At 41.9% G+C, this 27,067-nt stretch overlaps 1 protein-coding gene across 2 annotated transcripts; it reads right to left on the reverse strand.

Annotated features, from left to right (window-relative positions):
• Positions 1 to 290: 290 nt before the first annotated feature.
• On the reverse strand, positions 291 to 25,632 carry SLC67A2 (solute carrier family 67 member 2). Of its 2 annotated transcripts, none has more exons than XM_075852704.1 (6): positions 25,363 to 25,632; positions 16,656 to 16,743; positions 15,121 to 15,164; positions 7,338 to 7,467; positions 4,730 to 4,939; positions 291 to 3,719 (listed from the first exon to the last, which is right to left on the reverse strand). In XM_075852704.1, the coding sequence occupies exons 1-6, from the start codon at positions 25,435 to 25,437 to the stop codon at positions 2,941 to 2,943; spliced, it is 1,326 nt and encodes a 441-aa protein (XP_075708819.1). In that variant the 5' UTR covers positions 25,438 to 25,632; the 3' UTR covers positions 291 to 2,940. The 2 variants fall into 2 exon arrangements, with proteins under 2 accessions (XP_075708819.1, XP_075708820.1); XM_075852705.1 differs by having other exon boundaries at positions 25,352 to 25,435.
• Between the last annotated feature and the right edge of the window lie 1,435 nt (positions 25,633 to 27,067).

A 27,067-nucleotide genomic window follows, 5' to 3' on the forward strand; every position in this document is an offset into this window, starting at 1 on the left:
AAGGCTGGATTCACACGACCATGTTACGTCCGTAATGGACGGAACGTATTTCGGCCGGAAGTCCCGAACTGAACACAGTGCAGGGAGCCGGGGCTACTAGCATCATAGTTATGTATGATGCTAGGAGTCCCTGCCTCGCTGCAGGACAACTGCCCTGTACTGAAAACATGATTTCAGTACGGGACAGTTGTCCGGCAGCGAGGCAGGGACTCCTAGCGTCGTACATAACTATGATGCTAGGAGCCCGGCTCCCTGCACTGTGTTCGGTCCGGGATTAGCGGCCAAAATACGTTCCGTCCATTACGGACGTAACATGGTCGTGTGAATCCAGCCTTACTCAGCCACTTCAAAACCTTAATTTTGTTTCTTTTGAGCCAGTCACAGGTGGACTTGCTTGTGGGCTTCGGATCATTCTCCCACTGTATAACCCAACTGCGCTTGAGCTTTAGGTCACGACCTGACGGGCAGACGTTCTCCTCCTAGTTTTTGATAGAGAGCAAAATTCATGGTTCCATCAATTATGACAAGTTGTCTAGGTCCTGCAGAAAAAAAAGCAGTCCCAGACCATCAGACTACGATGATCTTACGGTGGATTGCAGTGATAGCTTTGCACCAGATGTAACTAGACCCATGTCTTACAAAAAGTTCCACCTTTATCTCGTCAATCCACAGAATATATCCCAACAGCCTTGGGGTCAACTAGATTTTTGGGGCAAATGCGAGATGAGCCTTTGTGCTCTTTTTGGTCAGCAGTGGTTTGCGCCTTGCAAATCTCCCATGGCCGTCAATTTTGACCAGTGTCTTTCTTATTGTGGCATTGTGTACATTGACCTTAACTAAAGCAAGTGAGGACTGCAGTTCTTTAGTTAATAGTCTGGGTTATTTTCTTCACCTCCCAGATGAGTCGTTGATGAGCACTGGTGAGAATTTGGTAGGCGCCGGCCACTCCAGGGAAGGTTCACCACTGTTCCACAGTTTCTCCCTTTGTGGATAATGGCACTCACTGTGGTTTTCTGGAGTCTGAGAGTCTTAGCAATGGCTTTGTAACCCTTTCCACACCGGTAGATTTAAATGACTTTGGCATCTGTACTTGAATCTCTTTAGAACGTGGCATCGTGTGCTGCTTTTTGGTACCTTCTATTTGTAATAGGCTTCGCTCCCCGCTGCCCTGTACTTACATGTCCCCGGCGTCCTGGCCAACGCGACCACCCTCTGCTCTGCTGGGTCCTAGCACCGGCGCTGACCTTTTATTCTTAAAGGGCCAGCGCACAATTTTTTTAATCTATCACCTGACCCTGCATATAACCCTGACTGCTCTGGTACACATTTCCAGAGCAATTTGGTTCCTAGTGAACACTAGGAAGAACTGAATTCCTGTGTACCGACCTTTTGCCTGCTCTTTATCATTCATGCCTGCCCTGACCTCCTGCTACGTTTACCGTGACCAAACTCTGCTGCCTGCCCTGACCTATTGCAACATTTTTTTGTTACAAACCTCCACAGCCTGCACAGACCTTTAGCTCTTCTGACCACTCTACCTCTTCTAAATGTCAGGTGTAACCAAGGTAGACTACTCCGGGTGTAGCAACCTGGGGTTCCTCCACAGCGAAGTCCACATCCCTGAGACTCCGCTCTCTACAGTAGTCCCAAGTCAAATCCCTTGGTGACAAGGAGGGTTCACACTGCCCTCTGCTGGCCCTGCTATAGCCCAATCCTCTGGCCCCATTACACTAGTCTGCTTCACATTGCCAGACAGGTTCTATTTAAGTCATGTTTAGATCCAACAGGTATGGCAGGAATCGTGCCTGGGTGATGCTAGAGAAATTTAACCCAATGGTCAATTGAATTTCGTTAACTGGTTAATATAGTAGCTAAGGGAGCTATTACTTTTACATAAGGCCAGGTAGGGCTAAAAAACATTTTTCCTTTAATAAATTAAATAATAATTTAAAAACAGCATTTTGTGTTTACTTGGGTTACATTTGTCTAATATTAATAGTAGTTTGATGACCTGAAACATTCCAGTGTGACAAAAAAAATTGAAGAAAATGGCAAAGGGGCAAAAAAAATTCAAATCGCTATAGCTTATACAACTTTAAAGGGGTTTTACATTGTTGGCCTATCCTTAGTATAGGTCATCAATATCAGATCGGTGTGGGTCTGACTTGCGGCAATCTCACATATCAACTGACTGAAGAGGCCATGGTGGCAAATGCGCGGACCCTCCAGTTTACCAGGCACAGCACCATACACATCAGTAGCGGCAGGTCCTGTCCCATTCAAGTGAATGGGACTGAGCTGCAAACCCAGGCACAGCCGATATGGATGTGTATGGTGCTGTGCCTGTAAAATATGAAGAAAAAATGTGTCTGCTGCACTCGTCACTGCACCATTTTCAGTCAGCTGATCGGTGGGGGCGCCGGGAGTCGGACTTAATTTATCCATTCTCCAGATCGGTGGGGATTACCAGAGGTCAGACCCACACTGATCAGAACGTTCTCATGGCATAATAACCCAGTTCACCCAGAGCCGAAATATCAATTGTGATATAAAACCAATTTGCTTTATGCCTCTGGTCTTGTAATAACATACCATATTTTACTGCAATTATAATTTTAAGTGCAAATGTTCTACTTATGAGGCATTTAAACTACAAAAACATGCACTAAAGTAATTCCCAGGCAATTCCAGCCTATAGAGAATCAATCATATTAGGCAAAGTTGTTTTCAATGTCATAGTCTAGAACAGCAGATTGGCCATCAATCAAGTAGTTACAATAACTAATGTGTTAAATTAAAATCTGTACATCAGTAGTATAGCCTGCAATAGAAGTCATGGCTTTTAAAGAGAGAACATGTTACTTTGTGTTTTACTCTATAGGTATCAGTAGTTATTGCACATGCCCCTATTTAGGATTCTGTATATTTCTATTAGATTGTTTATTCCCTTTTATGTTTGCTTTGTGATGAGCCATCATAATGTGATTTACTTTTGTACATTAGGAATATGGATGCTAACGCCAAGACAGCTCCAAGCTGCGGGGGGCCACAAGGGCTATATTCTTGTGCAATTCCGGAAAAGAGGGGAACAAGTATGCGTCCTACTGATGTCACAGACTGTCCAACACCTATAAGTGTACCACTTCCGTGCTTCTGACCTAGTGTAAGTTCTAGATCCACAATGCACGTTCTCCCTATACTTGTAGAAAAAGCCAAGAATGTCGAAGACAATATAACGATCCACAACTTAGGTGCCACGGAATACAGCAGGATGGAAAAGAATGTGAGAACACTGGAATGTAACAACATTGTGTAAATATTATATTGATAAAGTCTTGAAAGAGGTCCCAGCGAAAAACCAGCAACAGCTCCAAGAGTGCTGCCATAACTTATTAAATAGCCAGTCATCCGTGGAGTCATATGAAATCTTTCTTCCATTGCTAAAGCAAAGTTGCTGTAAAACAGCATCACAGCAACCGCTATTAGCAGACGAACTAAAAATATGTCCCACATCTGAGAGAAGGCCACGCCGATAACTTTCTTAAATACTGATACAATCTGGGACCACAGAGTATGTGCAGATCTTTTTGGTATTACTCGATTCAATTCCTGTGATGTGTGTAATGGAATATTCAAATTAGATGTCAGGTTATTGTGTAAGCTCCCAGGTGGAGCAATGCTTGGTCTGTCCACAGTCTGTGGCATCATCCATACAAGACCTATAAATGAAAGCATTTAATAATTAACATTGCCGCATATGTCCTTAGGTACAAAATAGCAACAAGGAGCAGCAAAGTGACAAACATATGGAATGGGTTCACCATTTTTTTGTGTATCTGGATGAAGCAATTCAAATACTGTTGCTTTCATAATTAAAGGGGATGTCGTCTTTGGACATTATCAATCTATATGCTATATTACAGCAAATCCAGTAAGTAGATAGGGGTCTCCCATTCAGGACCCTTATATTAGCAAGGGAAGAGAACTGCTGTAGAGTGTAGACCTCTTGAACTCCTGCACTACATAGATGACCGCTTATTTTTGGGGGCATGATTTATTTCCCCTCCAGCAACACTATAGATGAGATGTTAGCCAATTGACAGCGGAAACTTACTAAAATTAAATTATGGGTCAAAACGGGACAAGGTTTCTGCATTCAAGGTCAGCAGTCAATTTTTTTTTATAGCTCCAATGTATCTAAAATTAAAAATGAAGTAAATTTGCAAACAGACATGATTAAAAATCTCATACCATTTGTATCTAAAGCAACTAGCTCAGCTGACCTGATGGACATGGCTCCGACAGACTGATACAGTTTCTATGTATGGATGCATAGAAGCTGTATCTTAAAAAATAAAAACATTTTTTAATTAGTCAATTAAAAAGTAGCTTCAAATCACTTAAAACATAGCCTTTAAGTTGTATAATTTTTAAACTTTAAAAATCTTTTTATCTGTGTCTTACTTGCCACATGATTTATTTAAATCGTTACTAATAGTAAAGTAATGCTGGTTAACAGGATAAAGCAGGTGAGATACTGGCTACGTAGATCCTATACCTGCCATGATCGGTTACATGGCAATCTAGTGGTGTGGTTTACCATCGTAAACCATTATTATTATAGAAGAAAGCACAGATACACAGAAAGATGCTTCATCTGTACTGAGAAACCAACACGCAAATACTAAAACCATAAACTTATTTAAAAACATGTTTTTCTCTTACTCACCTGCATTTATAATAAATATACATGTACAAAGGAGAGCGGTAATATAAAAACCACCCTGCAGCTCTGTAAGGTAACCGCCAACAACAGGTCCCAGGATAAACCCCATGCTGGAGGCTGAATTAAACCTTCCAATGACATGGGGACGCTCTTTTTCAGATACAAGGTCAGAGAGGAATGCTTTTGAAACGGATAGTGAATGTTTAAAAATTCCTATAAAAGAGGAAACAAACATATTTTTACCTATATTAAATTGAAATACATTTTTATCTGTTCTACTTTACCATTAAAAATGCATATACTAAGCACACAAATCAGTGTTCTCTTTGACCACTTTTAGGGATTGTCCACATGTAACGGATTTGCGGCAGAAAATTTCCGCAGTATTTCCGCATTACGCATCAGCAAGCACTTTTCTGCTCTATGTACTGCGTTTTTTTACGGGGAAAAATAGAGTGGATTTGTGCTGCTTTTTTTTGGTGCCTTTTTTTCAAGAGGTGTCTGTGATATTTCTTCTTCCTGTAATGTCATTTCCACCTCCTGTAAGAAATTCTGCAGCGTTTCCGCCGCAAATTACGCAGCACATCAGAAAAACGCAGGAATTCAGTCCACTTGCAATAATTTACATGAAATTACATGAAATAATTTACTAAAATTACGCACCGCAGGTGAATTTCTGGACTGAATTTTTCCGCAGAGTGTGGATGACATTTGTTAAATTACACCCACTTTGCTAATTTAGTTATCGCGGTTTAAACCCCACTGATGAGTGACTGAAGGCATATTCAAGAGAAATGCCATCACTTATTGTGCTAGGAAAATCCCTTTAAGCACCGCTTTAGGTTTTCCCCATTTTAAAGCTCCTGCCAAGAAGGGTCATGGACACCAACCGTCTATGTGCTGATACACTTTACTTTTTCACTTTTCTGCTCTATGACTTTATGAAGTCATTCATGTCTTAGCTCAGATATCACTGCACTTCTGCCTGACTTTACCTGTATTTACAAAGGAGTGGTAATAAAATGAAATAAAAAGCAAAAAGAACAAAGCATGTTAATAAATTTAAGCTTTTCAATAAGTCAATGTGACATAATAAATCTAGTTCTGCCAGTCACATCTATGCATTGTGGTAAACAGTGGTGGGCTTTAGTTGCATGAAGGCAAAATGCCTATGGGGTCTTAGTAATTGTGATGTGACTGTACCATTGGTATAACTGTACGTGGGGTACCATTTGCGTATATACAGTACATTATAATTAAATGTGTAATAAAATGGGTCTGCCTTATAACTTCATCAGTGTTTTTCGGCATCCCGGCCCTGGTAGGAAGTTAATTGTAGGCTACTTAACTGGCTTGTAACTAAACTTTCATAAAATGTCAAGGGGACATGTCGGAAGTTTTGATCGGTGGGGGTTTGAGTGAAGACCCCAACCGAAGCAGCAGCGCTCAGGTGAGAGCGCTGTGCCCCTTAGTTTATGATCTCCTCTGCTCCGCTTTCCTCTTCCGAGAACTGTACAGACTCATAGGGGGAAAGTTATCCTTTCTACGCCGGTTTTCTGGCGCAGAAACTTAACACAAATGTGACTTTCCAGTAGTTTCCCCTGCTCTCGCCACTTTTGAAAAAAGTTAAAGGGACATGGGCACCACACCACGACGCACGAAATATAATTTACACCAGAAACACGTTAATTATTAATTATTAGGACTCTACACCAGCTCCTGGCTGGCATATATTTTATTAGTGTCACATGGACAGCCGAAGAAACTAATTTTGCTAGATGCAAAATAAATTTTATATTACAAAATAAATTATGCCATAGTCGTTTATAGACAACTGTGTAAGGTGGACCACAAGGTGCACATTCAAAATGATGGACACGATAGATGAACACTGTTGTTAAAGGGCACAATGCCTATTTTCCTGTAGCTGCACTGCTGGGAAAATCAAAATTTAAAATGAGATTCCCTATGCAGCAATACACGCTTTAATAATTAGCAGAAGTTGTCTTAGGCTGGGTTCACACAGAGTTTTTTGAAGGCGGAAATTGTGCCTCAAAATTCCATTTGGAAGTTTGAGGCAGATTTTCCTCGCCCTGCACGCCGATTTTCGCTGCGTTTTTCGCCCGCAATCATTGAGCGGCGCGGGCATAAAACGCCGCGAAATACGCTTTCTCTGCCTCCCATTGATGTCAATGGGAGGTCAGAGGCGTAAATGCCTGAAGATAGGGCATGTCCCTTCTTTCTCCCGCGAGACGGTTTTACCGCTCGCGGGAAAAAGACGCCTCCGCATCCCATTGAAATCAATGGGACGCATTTTCGGGCCGTTTTTGACGAGTTTTGCGGCGCGGTTTCCGCGTCAAAAATCCTCTGTGTGAACATACCCCTAGAGTTATCATCTGTGTTGTGAAAATGGATCTCGCATTCTCTTGACTGGAGAACTTTTATATTTGAGGTTACAGTTTATTAGTGGTCTAAGAGCAAGTGTGGTCATGAAGTGACAAAAAATTATTATTTTAAAGCAGAATGCATCCTCAGAATCATTGATTCATGTCACATAAAACCTGCCCCCACATATTAGCCAAGAGGTAACTTAAATTTGACAAAGACTTACCCACAGGTATTCTAGCAATTGCATATATGTATATGTTAATTGATATACCAAGAAGACCATATCCAAGTGCACTAATAAGAATACATGTGATTAGTGCATACCGTCTTCCAACAATATCACTCCAGCCTCCCTGCAAAAAAAAGAAGGAAAAAGCAATTTCAATATAGTTATTTTTCAGTGATTTGTTTGTAATAGGAGTGTAGGGACTCACAATACGATGGGGACCCATGACGCGGGTTGCAAGCTTGCGTATTTTGGCTAAAATATTAACCAATACCTCATGTATATCATTCATATTTATCGTGTATCATAGATATCTTTTCAGGATGCAACAAGGTCTTGTGCTGGGGGAGAATGGTTTGTCAGTATATTGGAAGGTGCTGGGCAGCCCGCCTTGTGTAAAATTATGGGCGTGACTAATAGGCTGTAAGACAGCATGGCGAACTACATGCACCCATGTGACTGACACTCTTATAAAAGCTACATTTGTGTGCAATAATAATACTAAGCAGCCACCCAATCATGAATAGTAGGCGTGTGAGTGGTTGTTTTATCAGTATATTGCACCTGTGTGATCTCCCTCTATGTAGCATTTTGGTTTGTCTGCGTCCTGCCAGGAGGTGTTGTAACTCCCCCATGAGTAAGTATGGCCTGTTCGGTGATTTTAAACTAATGTAGTTCTTTTTCAGTGATTTGTCAGGATACATAGAAAGAGTTAAAGCGTACCTATCATTATAATTTTTTCCTGTTGCTCCTTATCTACTCTGCTGCCCCTTTTATACTCTGCTGTCCCTTATAAACCCTGCTGTCCCTTATATACACTGATGCCCTTATATATATATATGTGTGTGTGTGTGTGTGTGTGTGTGTGTGTGTGTGTGTGTGTGTGTGTGTGTGTGTGTGTGTGTGTGTGTTTATATGTGTCTGTGGGTATAGTTATCTTCTACGACATTATCTGTACTCAGAGAGTTATCACTGTGTTATCAGCGGTGTTACATAGGACTGCAGGTAACACTACTACATTATCTGTACTCAGAAAGTTATCACTCTGTGTCATCTGTGGTGTTACATAGGACTGCAGATAACATCCACTACATTATCTGTACTCAGAGAGTTATCACTGTGTTATCTGGGTGTTACATAGGACTGCAGGCAACATCTACTACATTATCTGTACTCAGTTATTACTGTGTGTTATCTGTGGTGTTACATAGGTCTGCACATTATCTGTACTGGGTATATATGTGCCTGTGTGCGTATATATGGTTCTGTTTGTGAATGTATCTTTGTGCTTGTATATATATGCCTTTTATGTATTTGTATATGTCCCTGTCTGTGTATTTATCTGCCGGTGTTTGTGTATGTGTATATATTTACCTGTATATATTCCAAATGTGTGTATGTGTATTTGCCTGGCAGCTTGAGGGTAGTTCACACCCTGTTGGCTAACTACACAAAATTAGCATTTAGGAAGCCAACACAAGAGTGGGCCATATCTCTGGAATGAAGTGGGGTGCCGAAAAAAAAACACCATCGCTGAAATCAGTGAGACAGCGCTATTTAGGTCAGTTAAACAGTTCAACTTATATGACCTAGTGACCAGTCCTCTTTAACACGTTTTATGAATGAATTGTGTCCTTTCCTGTGTGAGCTTCAACACTGGAAATTTTTGCAACTATTTATAAATAATGCACAATTTTTACACCAAATAAAGAGAGCACATGATAGCTAGGAGAAATCTGTCATAGTAAACAGTTTCGTAAAGTTAGCTACAGTGCTGTGAAAAAGTATTTGCCCCCTATATGTGGATCAGCCTAGAAAATCTTAAAAAGTTCTAAAGAGATTCACATACAGATGTGAAACAAAGTCATTGAAATCTACCAGTATGAAAAGGGTTACAAGGCCATTGCTAAGGCTCTGGGACTCCAGTGAACCACAGTGGACACAAACAGATAAAACTTGGAACAGTGGTTAACCTTCTTAGGAGTAGCTGACCTACCAAAAATTCACTGACTTATCCTGGAGGTCACAAAAGAACCCAGACAAACATCTAAAGGACTACAGGCCTCATTTGCCTCAGTTAAAGGGTAACTAAACGTTCAACAAACTTCTGACATGTCAGAAGATTTGATTAGTGGGGATCCGAGCACTGATACCCCCACCAAATCGCTAAAACGAAGCGGCAGCAGTGCTTGTGTGAGCCCTGAGCGGCTTTGTTTCTGTTCGGCTTTTTCCGGAAAGCCGATGTGGCGGAGTATGGGCCTAAATAATTTTTATTGAGTCCGTACACTGCTACATTGATTTCCGGAAAAAGCCGAACAGAAACAAAGCGGGTCAGCGCTCACACGAGCACTTCTGCCGCTTTGTTTTAGCGTTTGGTGGGAGTCTCAGTGCTCGGACTCCCACCAATCAAAACTTCTGACATGTCACTATGACGTGTTAGAAGTTTGTTGAACGTTTAGTTACCCTTTTTAGGTTAATGTACAAATATCCACAATAGGAAGGACGCAAAATGGCATCCATGGGAGAGATGCAAGGCTCAAACCACTGCTGACCAAAAAGAATACAAAGGCTAATATTTTGTGGACTGATGAATTAATGGTGGAACTTTTTAGAAGACACGGGTCTTGATACATCTGGCATAAAGCTTACACCACCATAAGAACATCATACCAACGGTCAAACATAGTGGTGGTAGTGTGATAGTCTGGGGGTGCTTTGCTTCTGAGGGATCTGAATGACTTGTCATGATTGATGGAACCATGAATTCTTCTCTCTATCAGAAAATCCTGAAGACGATTGTCCGCCCATCACTTTGTGACCTAAGTCAAAGTCCTGACTTGAAAATCATTGATATGCTATGGCAAGAACCGGCAGTTTATGCTCGAAACCTTTACAATGTAGCCGAAAGAAAACAATTCTGCAAAGGAGAATGGTCAGAAATTCCTCCAGAGCGATGTAGAAGACTCATCGCAAGTTATTACAAACGTTTGACTGCAGTTGTTACAGCCAAGGGTGGCACAACCAGTTATTAGGTTTAGGGGGGCAATTACTTTTTCACATCGGGGATATAGGTTTAGAATACATCTTTAACCTCAATAAATGGAATGATCATTTAAAAGTTGCATTTTGTGTGGTCTTTTAGGTTATATTAAAATTAGTTTGATAATCTGTCATTTAAATGTGACAAATTAGCAAAAATAGAAGAAATTGGGTGAGAGGCAAAAACAGTATATACAGTGCTGTGAAAAACGTATTGTGTGAGTGACATCTTGAGGAAAAAATTGTGCAGACTGACAACTGTTATAAATAATACATTAGTGATACCTGCTCTTATCATCAGATTTACATTGTTGATGATGTATTCCCTTCTGTATATCGCTGCTAAATATCTAAGAGGTATATCTGTGACACTGCATCGAGCAGACTGTAACCGGAAAAAGAGAAAACCCGAGTGCAATCCTATTAGGACGTAAAATTGTGATCACAATAAAAGCTCATGCACAAGGACACAATACAGTTCCGGAGTTGTACAGTCATTATATGGAACCCATACTAGTGTATGAGGCCATACTGTACCGCCGTGTGCCGCTGATTTTATAGTTGTTTTTTCTGTTGGACGCCGTATGAATCAGACAAAAAAAATAGCATTCACTGACGCCATACTATGGAGATATTCTCCCCTAGGAGCATTGCTTCTAAAGGAGAATATCTTCATTATACGGTGTCATATGGAGGCAGCCTACAGCTATATACTAAGGCTTCGAGCTCAAGGCTCTATTGCGCACATGAAGCATAATGCAAAAAGAAAGCATAAAACACAATGCAAAATGAAATAAAGCTCACAAAAATAACTTGCTCTTTTGAAACGTTCTTGGCAGCGGGAGCCTGGATAAAGGTCTTCACATGTATGATGCACAGTGTAGACAGCATACATTACCCAGGGAGAAAGGCATGTGGTACATGTGCTTTTTATTTTGAAGTGTATGTGCATGGGTATGACTAGTTTCAGTCAAGTAACCCGTCTGTCAGGACATGATTAGAAATTCTGGAAACACAGCTGAAAAAAATATAAAGTTGTGGCCGGACAGGATTCAAATCTAATGGCTAGCAGATTAAAAAGTGAGAGTCAGCTCACAAGTACTGTCCTTATAAGGTTTGGAGCAGTGGATCCCATAATAATATACAGTCTGAAAAACGCACAGACATTTACATTATAAAAGAATGCTGAATTGCTTGCCCGGCAATGTAGTCACAGCTTTCAGCACCATTAATCACCAAGTATGCGAAGGCAAAAATATCCCCCACGGTGAAGATTACTTGCTTTCACCTTTCTAAAACCCTCTCTTGAATTGATTGGTGTTCCTGTAAAAGGATGGAGGACCCAGCTGTGTCAGAATTATTAGTGGAAAATGGCGTCTCAAAATTTCTACCTATCTCAGTGAGCAACCAATAAGACCTTGTTCACCTCGTGTTTTGGCCCTACATTTAGCGTTTATGTCGGGAAATCTTCCAACTTCCACACTAAATGTGTAGATAGGTCTCCATTGGCCCGACGGAGGCCAAAAGTGTCCTCTTGACCTCCGTTGGACCTCTTGACCTTCGTTTTTTTTGAAGGATGGAATAGCGCAATAGACTACGCTTTATCATCCGGCAAAAACGTATAGGCATACTTTTATTTAACATGGGGGACTATGGGTGACAGATGCCACTGCATGGCATCTGTCACTGTCCCTTGTTAAACTTATGCATCGAGAAGCTCCAGTGACATAATGGTCCATATAAGGACATTTATCACTGGAGCTTTCAGCCGCAGCAGAGGTTAGCCTTCCCGCTCAGTGGTCTTATCCCTTACAACCGCAAGAGCATTACAGCCGGACTCCCCGCTGGCTATCTCCGCCGGGGAAACTACATCACTGGTTCTGGCCAGTAAAGTCACTGGGGCTACCCCAGATAAGCTCCAATGACAGGTTCCCAGGGCTGAGATAGCAGACCGGAACTCAGGCTGCTTTGAAAGCAGCCAGTTGATCAAAGTCGCGGGGGTTATAGAGCCACCGTGAAGGTAAAGCTTCGATGCTCTGGCCGGGGACTTTGGCATTGTAATGCTCCTGACATTGCTGTTCATATATGCACAGTGAGATCAGGAGATTTTCCAGGCACATCGCCTCAGGTAGCGCTCTGCCCTGCGGTTTCGGGCAAGGTATCCCCCAGTATGCCTATACAGTGGGACACATTGCTGCCTTCCATGGTATGTATGTGTCTTGAGTCCCGACCAGTGGGGTAACTACCGCTGTAGCAGCCATAGCGGCTGCTACGGGGCGCGTGCACCTGCCGGCACGCCCCCCCCCTCATGCCCCGCAGCTCCGTAGAAATGAATGGAGCACCGGTTGCGCTTGTGCGCATGCGTGACCGGCGCTCCTTTAATTTTTATTGAGCTGCCGGACACAGGCCCGGAAGTCTGAGGTTTCTCATGGAGCACTTCGGGGGGGGGGGTCTTTTGGTCCCCCGTTCTCCTTATCGCTGGGGGTCCCAGCGGTCGGACCCCCAGCTATCACACATGTATATCCCATCCTGTGGATAGGGGATACATGTGTTTTGTGGGACAACCCATAGGCTACAGGCCATTTTTTTTGTTGGGGGGTTGGGGCTGTATGGAGTTATCTACAGGGGGGCTGTATGGCGTTATCTACAGGGGGGACTGTATGGAGCCATCTACAGGGGGCTGTATGGCGTTATCTACAGGGGGTGCTGTATGGTGCTATCTAGTGGTGGGCTGTATGGCGCTATATACAGGGAAGGGGCTGCATGGCGCTATCTAAGGGGGGGCTGTATAGCGCTATCTACAGGGGGGCTGTATGGCACTATCTACAGGAGGCTGTGTGTGGCGTCATCTACAGGGAGCTGTATGGCACGATCTACAGGGGGCGCTGTGTGGAAGACTCTACAGGGAGGCACTATCTACAAGGGGGGTTGTGTGGCACCCAGGGGAGGGGGCCCCTGTTAAATGTTTGCTATGGGGGCCAGTGTTTCCTATTTACGCCCCTGGTCCCGACGTATACCTCCGACGAAAGTAGAAAATGCTATGTAAATTAGAATTAAAACTTCTGCTATGTGGAGGCTTGTCACCCTGCACACAGGACAAATATACCTCAGATATTTAGTGAGGATTTGCGTACGGAAAATACGCAGCGGATTACAGTACCAGCCATGTGGATGACATTTGAACAAATTTAATCCACATGTAGCAGACCATTTTCCGCACAGAAATCATAGCAGATTTTCAAATCCAAGCATGCTCATTCTGTTATAGATGTTAACAGCAAATTTCCCCTTTTTCAATGTAGAAGGGCTGAAATCCGCTATAAATCCGAACGTCGATTGGTTGCGGATTTTCCCGATTGAGGGCAATAAGGAAGTCAAAATCTGCAACAAAACCAAATTGTTCATCAGTCCTCAAGAGATGATGTGTCGTGTCAAAATGTGACCGATACAGCCAATCACAGGCTGCATTGGTTACATGCGAAGACACTTTATCGCTGAAGGCAGGGTGTACAGAGACTGATGGGGGACTAGGGAAACATTGCCATGTGTGTGCCAGTGGAGGAAAGATAATGTTTTGAGTTTTTTACTTCAGCGACTAGCTTTGACTGCAGGGAAATCCGAACCAAATTCCACGTGATTTGGTGCGGAATTGTAACGTCAAATTTCCCTGCGACTTCCCTCAGATTTGCTGTAAACTGGTACGTGTGGACGTAAGTCTTAGGCTAAAGACAGGTAGAACATTAGTTAACAAATTGTACAAAATCTTTATAACATATGAATATTCTTAGACGCTGCAAACATAATAAGTTCTATGCTCAGTTAGCAGAACCGGCCCCGCACCCACTAAAGAGACATCACATGAGTGACATGACATCATGATGCCCCACCCCATGTCATAACGCTTATTCTTGCAGCCCATTGGAATTTTCTTTTCTTTTTACAGGGACTAGCTGTCATATCAGGGACTAGCCACCGTTTGGTACGATGTTGGAATTGTATGAAAACAATTATTCGGGTAATGTTACAAACTAATTTCTATGCATACTTTATGCATTATTTATCTGGGCACTGAATGGAAATATTTATCTGTAAAATGTAATCAAAAGTTATCTGGGCAATCAATGTTATTACATGGGCAATGTCTGCACTGTTTATAGTGTATTGTGTTTTGTGTATTGTATTACACGATTAAGTAGCCATTTTATGAGACTTATGAGCACTGCATGACAGTAATCTGTTGGCGCTGTTGTAATTCAGCATGGCATAGCACTACCATGTGGACACTCAATGGCATTGTTTGGGGACATAATGGCACTACTGTTTTAACACTGTGGGGCAATGTGTTCAGGGGATGCAGCTTAGTGGAAAAAAAAAGTTACATATTGTTTGAACATGTGAGGCTTGGCGGCATGGGCTGTTATAGGGATGTGCCCTGTAGAAAGTATGCCTGTGAGTGTGCCTGGTTAGCTACGGAGTCCCCCTGCCTGCTGCCTATAAATCAGGGACTCTGGGCAGTTCAAGTCAGCGCGAGTGCTGTCTCCCCCTATCTACACAACCGCTGGGTGGTTAGAGGGAGCTTCCATTTTTGACAGATACAACTGTGTGCAGTGAAGCAGCAGTTGGAATAAACTGGGGCGGGTATTTGTCCACTCATGACATGTTTTCCCTGTCAAAATGACCCTAGGCTTGGTAATTATATAAACGTTGTCCTATAAAACATATATTTCAGTATTAATCTTACCACAATTGAGCTAGAAAAGAGTTGAAGGACACCATAGCAGGAACCTAGAAAAGAATGCAAATTAATAAAAGTTCCAAAAGTTCCAAAAGCTCAAAATCGGTACAACAGCAAAAGAAACATCTCAGCAGCCTAACTAGAAATATAAAATACATGTTCATATTCGCTGTGACCGACATGAAGGTCCTGCTTCCACACAGCAGCTGTTGGTCACAGCCTTATAATACACACACTAGCTGCTGTAGAGCCGGTTGTAAAAATAAAATGTACTTCAGTAGCTGGGGTGTGCCATATTATGTATGCCGCAGCTACTGCAGGACCTCTTCGAAAGGTAGTGGAATAGTCATAACAATAAACAGATTTTCACAGTCATTGGTATAAAAGGTCCCACTTCCATCAACCTGGACAATGTATGCCGCCTTATAAGACGCACCCGGCTGCTGCTGAACCTCTTTGTGTAGACAAAGAGGTATCTTCATGTTTTCTATGCAACCCTCCATTTATTGATTGACATGAAGCTCCCTCTACATTTTCTCAAAAAAGTTCTGCAGCAGCTACGTACGTATTATAAAGGTATTGAACTTTAGCCCGGCTGCCCAGGAAGGGGGAGCTTTAAGTTAAATATCTATTAATTAATATGGTTATCCTACTTTTTCTAAAAGTTACGGTGAGATGAGAGACAGCAGAAATTTTCTTGAATTTTTTTAATGTTTTTTGTACACTTGACTTAAATGTTTTTTAAATATTACTCGTGCCAGTAACTCCAGCTATGTGAAGCTCATGGTCTAGGTCTTTTCTTGCAGTGTGCTGTCCATTGAGAAACTCATTAGCATAAAGCTAATATTTCATAACTCCATCAAAAATGATTGTTTTTCTAAATAAAAACCACTGCTGTAATCTACATTACAGCGCCGATCACATCATGTACAATATAGGCCACTTATAATGTGGTGACAGAGCCTCTTTAATAAACCTCCCCCTATGTCTATGTAGGGGATTTGGAGCTCTATATCAGAAAAACGGGGCAGAATTTTGGACCTAAAGACAACATGATTATAAAAGGTAGAGATTTACTATAAAATGTACAGCAAATTAGCTTTGGACTACCAAACCCTACTTTTTGCACCCAGTCTTAGTGTACCAAAGAAGTGGGATCTCACAAGTAAGATTTATTTTCTGATGTTCATGTTGCATACATATAGAATATCATTTTCATTAGTGTCAGTGGCGTCGTATTTAAAAGTGTTTCCCCTTTTCTTGAAGGGATTCTCTGAAAAAGAAAACCGCTGTCCAAATGTCCTAATAGGGTACATGGACATCACATACAGGGGTTCCATGCTCAGGATACCCCTCTGTTACCCAGAGTAGAGACTGAATCACACCAGACTGTATTACAGGGTCGAATGAATGGGCTCCGACATCTGCAAGGCTCAGTCACATTTTAATAAACTAACTTTCCATTTAATTTACAAGAAAACGTAACACGCTTTTAAAAAAAAAAACCTGTTGCAGCTTTTCTGCCATATGGCAATTCTTACCTATTATGCCTGCTGTAGTTGGACTTGCCCCAAGTGATTTCATATGATGGTTCAGTAAGGGCACGATCATGCTCACACCAAAGAGGTCCTAGGAAAAAGAGGCAAATTTCAGCATATCACACAGATAATCATCATTTTTAGTGTAAAATAAAATAACAAAAAAAACATTTAAACTAAATCACATGACAATTCTTAAAGAATAACCAAAGACAGAATTTTCACTGCAGCCATTCCAATATTATCAGTAGACTCTGAGATAATGAGATGGAAAAGATTCTGTTAAAGCCTAAATTCACTCTAAACTTTAAAAAGAATGTGTCATAAGAAAATTACCTATTGTTTTATTTTAAGTGTTTATCTTTAACATATTTTTTAAGAATTTTTTTCATTATTTCTATGTCACTATCTTTATTAAAAAATAATCTTGCAGTTCTCACTTATAATAGACTGACACTTCCTGTTCTGTAGAGATCACTTCTCATCATCATCTCATTAACATCAAAGGCAGGATTACAATAAAAGGTAATACATATATATACACAGATAACACATGAACCATCACTGGCAATAGGTGATGGACACAGCTCCCCTCCTCCCCCTCGTTCTTCCTCACCCTGCACCTTGACCTCTGCACAAGTCCCAAAGCAAGCCTAAAAAAAAACTCCCCCATGGAAGTCAATGGATCAGCTCCAATATAAATGATACATTCTATTTAAAGAGGCTCTGTCACCAGATTATCAAATCTCTATTTCCTATTGAATGTGATGGGCGCTGCAATGTACAAAGAAGATACATGGGCTCCAGGCGTCCAAAAGGTTAATATGCTCGTCTCTAGGGAGTTTGCTATGCTTACCTGCAGTGTACCTTCTGACGCCTGGAGCTGATGTGTCTTCTCTCTTCCGACGCCAAGGTTGAAGGACCTGTGGGTGACGTCACGCTGTTTGTCTGCAGTGAAAGAAGCTGGCTGGGAATGATGACGTCACCAACAGGTCCTTCAACCTTGGCATCGGAAGAGAGAAGACACATCAGCTCCAGACGTCAGAGTACAGTTGAATCTGCAGCAGCATCACCGTGTCAGGTAAGCATAGCAAACTCCCTAGAGACGAGCATATTAACCTTTTGGATGCCTGGAGCCGATGTATCTTCTTTGTCCGACGACAAGGTTGAAGGACCTGTGGGTGACGTCACGCTGTGTCTGCTGTGAAAGAAGCTGGGTAGGAACGATGAGAAGTGTATGATGCTGATTTGTCAGCGTCATACACTTCTATTCACAACGCCCAGTTGGTAAAAACAGAATACACGCCCAGTTGGTAAAACGAGAAAACACGCCCAGTTGTCCATTGAAAAGCTCATTTGCATAAATATAAAATTGCTCATAACTTGGGCAAAAATGATCGTTTAAAAAACAAAATAAAACTTTGCTGTTATCTACATTGCAGCGCCGATCACATGCAATAGGAGATAGGGATTTAATAATCTGGTGACAGAGCCTCTTTAACATCCCCCTATGCCACAATAATATGTGCCCATGGAATCTGTAATAAGGGAATTTCAAATATGGTAAAAAAAAAAAAATAACGGAAAAATCAATTACTCCCTTTACACAGCCGACTCGGTGCTTGCTGTGACAGTCTAACACAGACTGTATTACACCATGTCTATGTCATATGTAGGCACTCACCTTCAACGAATGCCATAGTAAAGGCATTGCCACATTCTCTGGATACTCTGGAGTGCTTGGTGAAGAGGCAGAAGCAGGAAAGTTACACCCAGAGAAATAACATGAAGCTCCTGCATCCTGATGCAAAGTCTGTAATAGGGCACTCACCTACCATGTGCCATTTATAATAACGTTGTCTTCTTGCACCACCATTGGGTGGCATCAAAATAGTATAGAGCGTTGGAGAGCCTCTATTTTATTAACAACCAAAAACTGAAGACAACAAGCTCTATGAGGACACTGCTACCTTCCCAAATCTCGGTGCGACATGGGGATATAATCCAGTTCGATTATACTGTTGTGAACTATTATCTACATACCAAAGCATGTCAATGATATATTCTGAAAGTTTGCCAATAAAAATCAAATGGTAAAGACAAAGAACATCTTAGATATACTGTGAATTTCTGGGAGGGAAATGATCACATTTTTTATTCCATTAGAGCTCTCTTTATCTTTATTGGAAATAAAAAATGTGTGTATTTGACAAATCTTTATAAAAATTTATGAGGTTGAATATCTTTAGCAAAAAAGTAATAGACCATTACCAATCTCCCAATATTCACCTGGACCATTTAGTGGTGAAATAGCAGCTAAACCCGCTGTTAGAAACATTCACCCCTAAACAGACCAAAAAAAAAACATATGATACACATGACGTTTTGTTTGATTCCTTGGCATTAACATATAGGGTCCTATAGAATGACTAGGGAAAAGGAAAAATGGCTTGTTATTAAATGAATAGATTATGCTCGCCCCTTCCTCCTGCACAGCCAACGGTAAACTTGAGTAGGGGTACTACATAGTGGAATAAAACAAATCTTAAAGGAGCCCTCTGGTCAAACTGATACACTGTGTTATACCTAATGCAATGCCTGGTGAGGTAGTGGAACAGGACACAAGTATTCTCACTTTGGTGTTCCCTCAGTCCCTGTGTCATGCAGTGCCCCCTAGGGCCCAACACTAGGCATTACATAGTGTATGAGCTTTGCCCGGGGTGTTTTTGCCCGGGGTATTCCTTTAATTGTCTTACTTTGCCATTGCTGCATTTTCCTGACCAGGTTTTACAGATATGAAGGTGACTATGTCTGCAAGTATCTTAGGGAGAGACATTACATTTTTTTTTATACACTATACCATATAATGCTAATACACTTTATATTGTTATCTTGTGACATATGTTATATTATCCTTAGCATCTATAAAACTTAGTAGATGTAATAAACTTTTGAACTACCAAGTCCTTAAAAACATACAATGAGCACAGTACAGTTTCAGTTCGTACTAATTTAAAGAGCACATGTAAAAATAGCAATATATATATATATATATATATATATATATATATATATATATATATATATACACACACACACACACAGGTTTTTTTTGTAGGTTTTTTTCTAGTAGCCAGGCAATAAGAACTCCCATACAGACCAATCGAAAACAAGTTCGGTGCCAGCTGGAGATTAAAAGTGGGCACCTGTTTGCGTATACGCTTTTCAAAGAAACAACTTTACGCTGCCACAAAGATGTTTTCCTTCACACATCACCGTCTTCATTGTTTCTCAGATAAACACATCATTTTACAGCTTTTTTGGAACACCTGGCTGACAAGTATTGCTGCACCCAAGGGACCAACAATGAGCTTCCCTTACACTTCATAGGGAGGGTTCTAATATTTGGAATAAACATAGCTAAATAATAGATAATACTCTCTTATATGCACACGGTTAAATGCCCTAGCGTTGATCTGATGAACCACAACTCTACAAGTGGGGGTTATTGTTCATGAGTAGAGATCTTAATGTCTATCTTGCACATAAAGACAAAAGAATGTGTTGAAAAGAATGGAACTTATTATAATCAATAAACTGATGGTATAATAGATTGTTTATGGCGTTGTCCTTACTCTGATAGATGACAAAAAGGGATGAAGGAAAAGATTTCTTTATGAAATTCATTACAATCCATAATTGACGGTGGCAATAATTAGATTTGGTTATGTAAATAGATTATTGCTAGATGTGGTCTGAAGTAGAATCCAATATTTGTGCACTCCAATAGTTAAATAGGGGCATGTGATGTACTCAAATCCATAGTACGGTGCTCGTAGCCTGCTATATGCCCATACTGTACCTCAGTATTTATATGGAGGAACACAAAGGTTTTGCGCTATTGGTACCCCCCCCCCCCTAGAAGCATAGGACACTACACATCGGCACATGGCGTGCCTACGGGTATGTACCCATGACTTGAAGGGGCACTGTGTGCGCTGTGCAAAGTCTAAGCTCTTACAGTGATTAAGTGTTACATTTTAGTGCCCAAGCACTGATCCCTGGGACCATGGGGGCACTGTTCTTTACATCCAGTATATAGATGAATCTTTGAGCCCATGTCTATGGATGAGTACAGCTATACAATGTCACAACTGCAATCTCACTATCATCTTTCTGGGTACTGAACATGAACTAGTGTGTTATGTGTATGTGCAGTGATATTTATCAATAAATACAGAATCTATTATTTGCCATAGTAGCTTATAATTGTTTTTTTTACCTGTTTTTGTTTCCTTGGGGCTCTGTTTACTGGGATCCCGGTGTTACAAAAATAAAAAAAAAACTGCAAATAATGTGTTATTTTCAGGGTAGAACAAAATGCTAACAAATATGAAGGTGATATGTAAGCAGTGTTTACATGAATCCGTGTCCCAGGAGATCCTGATAACAGCACAGAATCAGAAGAGGTGATCTGTTTTCTTAGTATTTAGCTTTATTTATTAATATTTATTTACAAGAAACTAAAGACGCTTGTACACTGGGCGACTATCGGGCAGACAAGCGTTCATAGAACGCTCGTTGCCATTAATTGCCGTGTGTGAACAGGGCAGCGATCAGCAGATGAACGATTATACGATTGTACAGTGTTATCTCTCCTTAACCAAGACATTACAGAGTACAATGCACACACAGCAAGCTTTAAAACTATTTCTATGCCTTGTTAAAAGTAGAGCTATTGGTGTTCTGAGATTCCACAGCTGGTATTTCTGGGGCAAATGTTTAGGGAGTTAGCGAGAGCAGCTGATGGCTAAATGTAGATACAGTTCACTTTAGAATTGTACTCATCAATGATGTTCTGGAAACAAAACGAATATAACCCTTTAGAATTAGAACATTAAATATGATAAGTACAAGGTTATTGATTTTTCTTATTTTATCTTATGGCATGATATCTCTAGGATATGCCACAACATTCTGACCAGTGGTAGTCCAACCTTTAAAACCTACGTCAATCACGAAAACAAAGGAACCGAGGTCTTTTCTGCTTTTTCCTGCACAGTGGTGCGCCTGGCTACTCGCTGTGCAGGGAAATGTATCACAGCTCTATCCAAATGAACTGTAAATAAGCCAGAGTCATTAACTTGCATTGCAGCTTCTTCATTCTGAGAATTGGTGGGGATAACGGCGGTTGGACTACAACCAATAAGGAAATGATGGAAATCCCCTTTAAGTTTAAATGAAAAGGCAAAAATGTGAGTTCTATAGTGTAAATAAAGTACTTTTCATTGATTTTCAGCACGATCCCCAGGAGACCAAACCAGTGGTCCTGCTGGCTTTTGCTATGTGCCCTGCAGTGATGACGTGTAGACTATCTGCACCGGACCGCTACATCACCACTGAGGCAGATGACTGGATACAGCGGAAGTCAACAAATCATTGATGCAGGACAGCTAACAAAGGCCAGCGGGACAACTGAATATACCAGGTGAGTGAGTACGTTTCTTTTGTTATTTTATCACATTCCCAGCCTTTAGCCAATTTGTTTTTGCTCTCAGAAACTTTCTTTAACCTGTTAGTGACCACCAATACACCTTCTCACTAACGGGCTCAAATCATTAACCCCTTCCCGACATTTGTCGTATGGATACGTCATGGAAAGCTGGTGCTTCCCGCATTTTGCCGTATCCATACTACAAATGGTGGACACCGGCTCAGAAGCGGAGTCGTTGCCACCATCCCCGGGTGTCGGCTTCATGTTATAGTTGACACCCTGGGGTAATGGCGAGGACCGAAGTTTGCACCGATCCCTGTCATTAACCCCTTAAATGCAGTGGTCAAAAGCTGCATTTAAGTTGTTTGCAGCTCCTCGGAACCCCAGAAATGAAACTGCAGGGGTTTCGGTGGCTGCAATGGCAACCGGAGGTCTAATACTGGCCTCCCGGTCTGCCTAGCACGGAGGACTTCCAGGACCCGCCCGGCGGCGGAGCCGGAAAGGCTTCCGTAGCCCACGGCAAGATGGTGCCGGTTCAGGATCTGAGCCGGCGTCACCAGCGTTGGATGTCAGCTGTATATTACAGCTCACATCCACCTGTAACGGTAGGAACCGGAGCTAGCTCTGATCCCTGCCATTAACCCCTTAGGATATGTTCACACGCAGTGTTTTCAAACGTAATTCGGGACTTTTAGGCCTCGAATTACGCCTGAAAAAACGCCCCTAATACGCCTAAAAACATCTGCCCATTGCTTTCAATGAAATTATTTTCAAGTTTCAAGTAATAAAATAAAACACAATCGCCCTATTCCCTTATCAAGCCCTTTATTATGGAAAAAAAATTAATAAATAAACCATACGTATTTGGTACTGCCGCGTCCGTAACGGCCTGAACTATAAAAATATTATGTTATTTATTCCACGTGGTGAACGGCGTAAAAAAGCTATACCAGAATTTCAGATTTTTGGTTACCTTGCCCTACAAATATTGGAATAAAAAGTGATCAAAAAGTCACATGTATCCAAAAATGGTACCTATAAAAACTATAGCTCGTTTCGCAAAAAACAAGCCCTCATACACCTCCGTCGACTAAAAAATGTAAACGTTATGGTCAGGGGCGTAACTAGGAAAGACTGGGCCCCATAGCAAACTTTTGACTGGGGCCTCCCTCCGCTGGGTATCACACAACCCCCCCTTGTAGATAGTGCCTCCCTATAGATTCCACCACACAGTGCCCCTATAGATAGCACCATACACAGCCCCCTGTAGATAGTGCCATACACAGCCCCCTGTAGATAGCGCCTTACAGCCCTCTGTAGATAACGTCTTACAGACCCAAATCCCCCCTGTAGATAACGCCATACAGCCCCCCCTGTAGATAATGCCATACAGTCCCCCTGTAGATAACGTCTTACAGCCCAAAATCCCCCTCTGTAGATAACTAGATAACGCCATACAGCCCCCTTGTAGATAACGCCACACAGACCCCCCTGTAGATAACGCCATACAGACCCCCCCTGTGGCCAAAGAGGGAAAGGGTTAAATGGGACTGAATATGCATTTAGTGGCACGGTTTAAAAAAACAAAACAAAAGAATAACACAAAATTTTGCATGAATTTTTCTGGAAGGGGGAGTTTACAGAGTTTTTGGACGAGTTTTTTTACGTGAAAACCGGCCAAAAAATTCCCGAAAATGCCTCCCATTGATTTCAATAGGAGGTGAAGGCGTTTTTTTCCCGCAAGCGGAAAAACGGTCTCGCGGGACGAAAAAGAAGGGACATGTCCTATCTTCGGGCGTTTACGCCTCTGACCTCCCATTGACATCAATGGGAGGCAGAGAAAGTGTATTTCGTGGTGTTTTTTGCCTGCGGCGCTCAACGGCCGCAGGCAAAAAATGCTGCGAAAATCAGGGTGCAGGCAGAGCAAAATCTGCTTCCAAACAGAATTTTGAGGCAGAATTCCTCTGTTATTTCTGAATACATTGACCACTGAACTTTACCATTCTCATGCGTCCCTAGACAGTCTCACTCTTCCAGCTCTAGTTGTAGCTCAATGCAATCCCCTGGCAGCCTGTACTAGTAGCTAGCGGTGCGCACTATGCCTGGCATCTACAAGTAGCCGTTATCCGTCAGATTCCAGCCTTCTCACAGCGATCTTGACACGGACATATAGCTGGAATACGGCTATTACCCCCTCTATAGGATGGCATCGTATTTTTAACATCAATGTGGTTTGCCTTTTTGCTATTAAATAAAGATTATAATTTTTATACAATCAGATTTTTCTACATATACTTGTTAGTTGGGGAAAAAAAAACGGGCTTATGTTGCCTTTTGGCAATTTCGGTTATTGCGATTATTTACTAGCACAGATATGTCAGGAGAGGTGACAGGTCCTCTTTAAGCAAAGCCAGGAATATTCCTTTTTTGTGGATCCGATACTGGTTTTAGATATAAACATGCATGCAAAACGTCATCAAATCCGCTCTGTGTGAACCAGGCCTAATACATGTATGCTGAGATCTATTTAGTGCAGATACTCTTTAACCCCTTCAGGACCAAGCTTATTTTGGCCTTCAGGACCGTAGGATTTTTTCGTTTTTGCGTCGCGGTATTCCAAGAGCCATAACTTTTTCATTGGGATAATGAATTGTCGAATCTGGTACAATCTTAACATGAGTACCAGCTTTGACAACATCTCACATTCTCCATACAGGTTTATCTAGTTTGTCTACGTAGAGAACCATTTCCTATATGACATGTTTCTAAAATCTGATATATTGGGAAATTAACCAAAGGCCTCATTCACATTTGCTTTTGATTTTGCGCCATAATACGGTTCGCAATTGGGAACTATATTGCGTAATGTAAATGCGGTCGATGCAATTGTGTACGAGTGCCATATTATGCACCACATTTCATCCAAATTCCATTATATACAGCGTTTCTATAATAGACTATGCTGTGTAATAGCATCCAATGGTACATGATTCATACTAGACTGTATCCCATATGGAATATGAATAGTTCCATTCATTATAAGAAATGCATACACCTAGAGATCATTGAAGGAACGGACTCCATGATCAGCTCTATATCACGTCATCAGTCGTAAGATGACACAGATTCTGCATAGTAACAATGTATCAGAGGGACGATGTATATAAAGACGCAGGACTATAACATCACACTTAGCCCCACCCACCTGTCACTCACCAAGAAGCCCACCAGGTGTAGGCACTGCTGCAGGCTCCGCCCATTCGGCGCGCTCTTTGGACTGAGGTCTCCCATTCTCCATCATCCGTATAGAAGCCCCTACAGTGCAGCGGCTCAGTGCAGAACTACTGCAACCAGAAACGACCCCGGAAACGGCCGTGTACGCCGGAGGAAACTACCGAGCCATACTGCACATGCGCACAACTCGCTGCCAGGCGCTGGCATAATGTCGGTGTGACGCGCGTTGTTGTGAGGAGCGTCTGTGCAGCGTGCGCTCGGGAGGCGGCGTGTCCCCGTGTCATTTCAGAACCGGGTCATAAGCGTTTCATTGGCACATAGGAGTTCGTAGGTCACATTTATGTAAGCAGGCTAGAAAAAGTAGCTTCTTTCCTGCGCCATGTTTATAGACAGCTCTTTTATTCATGCCACACTTGCTCGTAAAATTTCCCACAGTGCCCCCTTCACAATTACAATGCCCCTATATTTTTTCCAAAACATGGCTGACAGGCTAATCGGCTTCTCATATCTTCTACACACATTTTGAGAAAGGGAATTTAAACTGTGAACCCCATTAGGGACGGGTTGAAGCGAGGGATGACTATCTCTGTATGGCGCTGGGAAATACATTGGCGCTATATAAGCAATGGAAATAAGGCCCCCTTCACATTGTATTTTTTCACTATGTTTATCATGAACTTATGGAAAGCTCCCAGCGTACACGACAAACGTGTCCATAGGGCTACATTATACCGATGGATGCCAAAATAAGTGTCCCTTAGGCCTTGGTTGGGCTGGTATACGTCGGTATAAGTATGGAATAGTGTAGTAGACTATGCGATGTCATTCTGTCGCATCCCGCAAAGAACGTATATTGCGTCAATTATTATTATTTTTTTAAATAGCCTTTGGGTGACGTATGCTATTGTATGGTATACATCACAGGCATATGTTTGACATCGGCATCGGGGCGCTAGAGTGATGTCACTTCTCCTATATATGGACAGTTATTTCAGGAGCTTCCCTATTCAGAAAGGGCTTTACAGCAGCTAGAGTCCCCACTTTGAGATTCATGGAGCTTCCCGTACCCCTGAATCCTGATGCTCGGCCCAGGGGACACCAGCCCTGCGGAAGCTCCTAACGTTACTGCCCGTATATGGACAGTGACATCCGCAGCTTCCTCATTGCAAAGTAATAGCATCCAAACTCAGCAGGACCATACGCCCGGCTGCCCCAACCCTCACGCAGCAGGTTAACGGAGGAAGACCTGTTCCTGCAGCTCAGTCCTTCACCGGGGAACATACAGCCCAGGGGTAAGTGCAGCACACGGTGTCGCCTCTGCACAGGGGACTCTGTCCCGGAGGAAGCTCCTGATATTAATGCCCATATATGGACAGTGACATCACCAGCTTACCTAGAGCTGGAGTTCTATATTCTACAAAGGGGGTTGAATCTCACTGTATGCCTATGCTTTGCAGCTTTCCGTCGGAGGTAAAAGTCTGGAGTACCTCCTGACGTATCCCTCCGACGGAAAGGCTTCAAACATGATTTTACTTCTTTAGTTCTTAGTAATGTCATTTTTCTTATATAAAGCCTTAAAATGGGTGCCAGTTTCCGATACGTAGAGGTTCATTTTTATTTGACTTTAGTAGTAATTTTTTTATAACTTTATACCAATATTTTTTGATCCCCCAAAAGGTCAGAAAAC

The sequence above is a fragment of the Rhinoderma darwinii genome, chromosome 2, assembly GCF_050947455.1.
Source record: "Rhinoderma darwinii isolate aRhiDar2 chromosome 2, aRhiDar2.hap1, whole genome shotgun sequence".
NCBI classification, from domain to species: Eukaryota; Metazoa; Chordata; class Amphibia; order Anura; family Rhinodermatidae; genus Rhinoderma; species Rhinoderma darwinii.

Coding starts and splice junctions, on each gene's coding strand:
- SLC67A2 (XM_075852704.1), bottom strand. CDS start 25,437: ATGGGAGACCTCAGTCCAAAGAGCGCGCCGAATGGGCGGAGCCTGCAG. Junction 15,165..16,655: donor AACTACAGCAGGCATAATAG/GTAAGAATTGCC, acceptor ATTCTTTTCTAG/GTTCCTGCTATGGTGTCCTT. Junction 7,468..15,120: donor TCTTTTCTAGCTCAATTGTG/GTAAGATTAATA, acceptor TTTTTTTTGCAG/GGAGGCTGGAGTGATATTGT.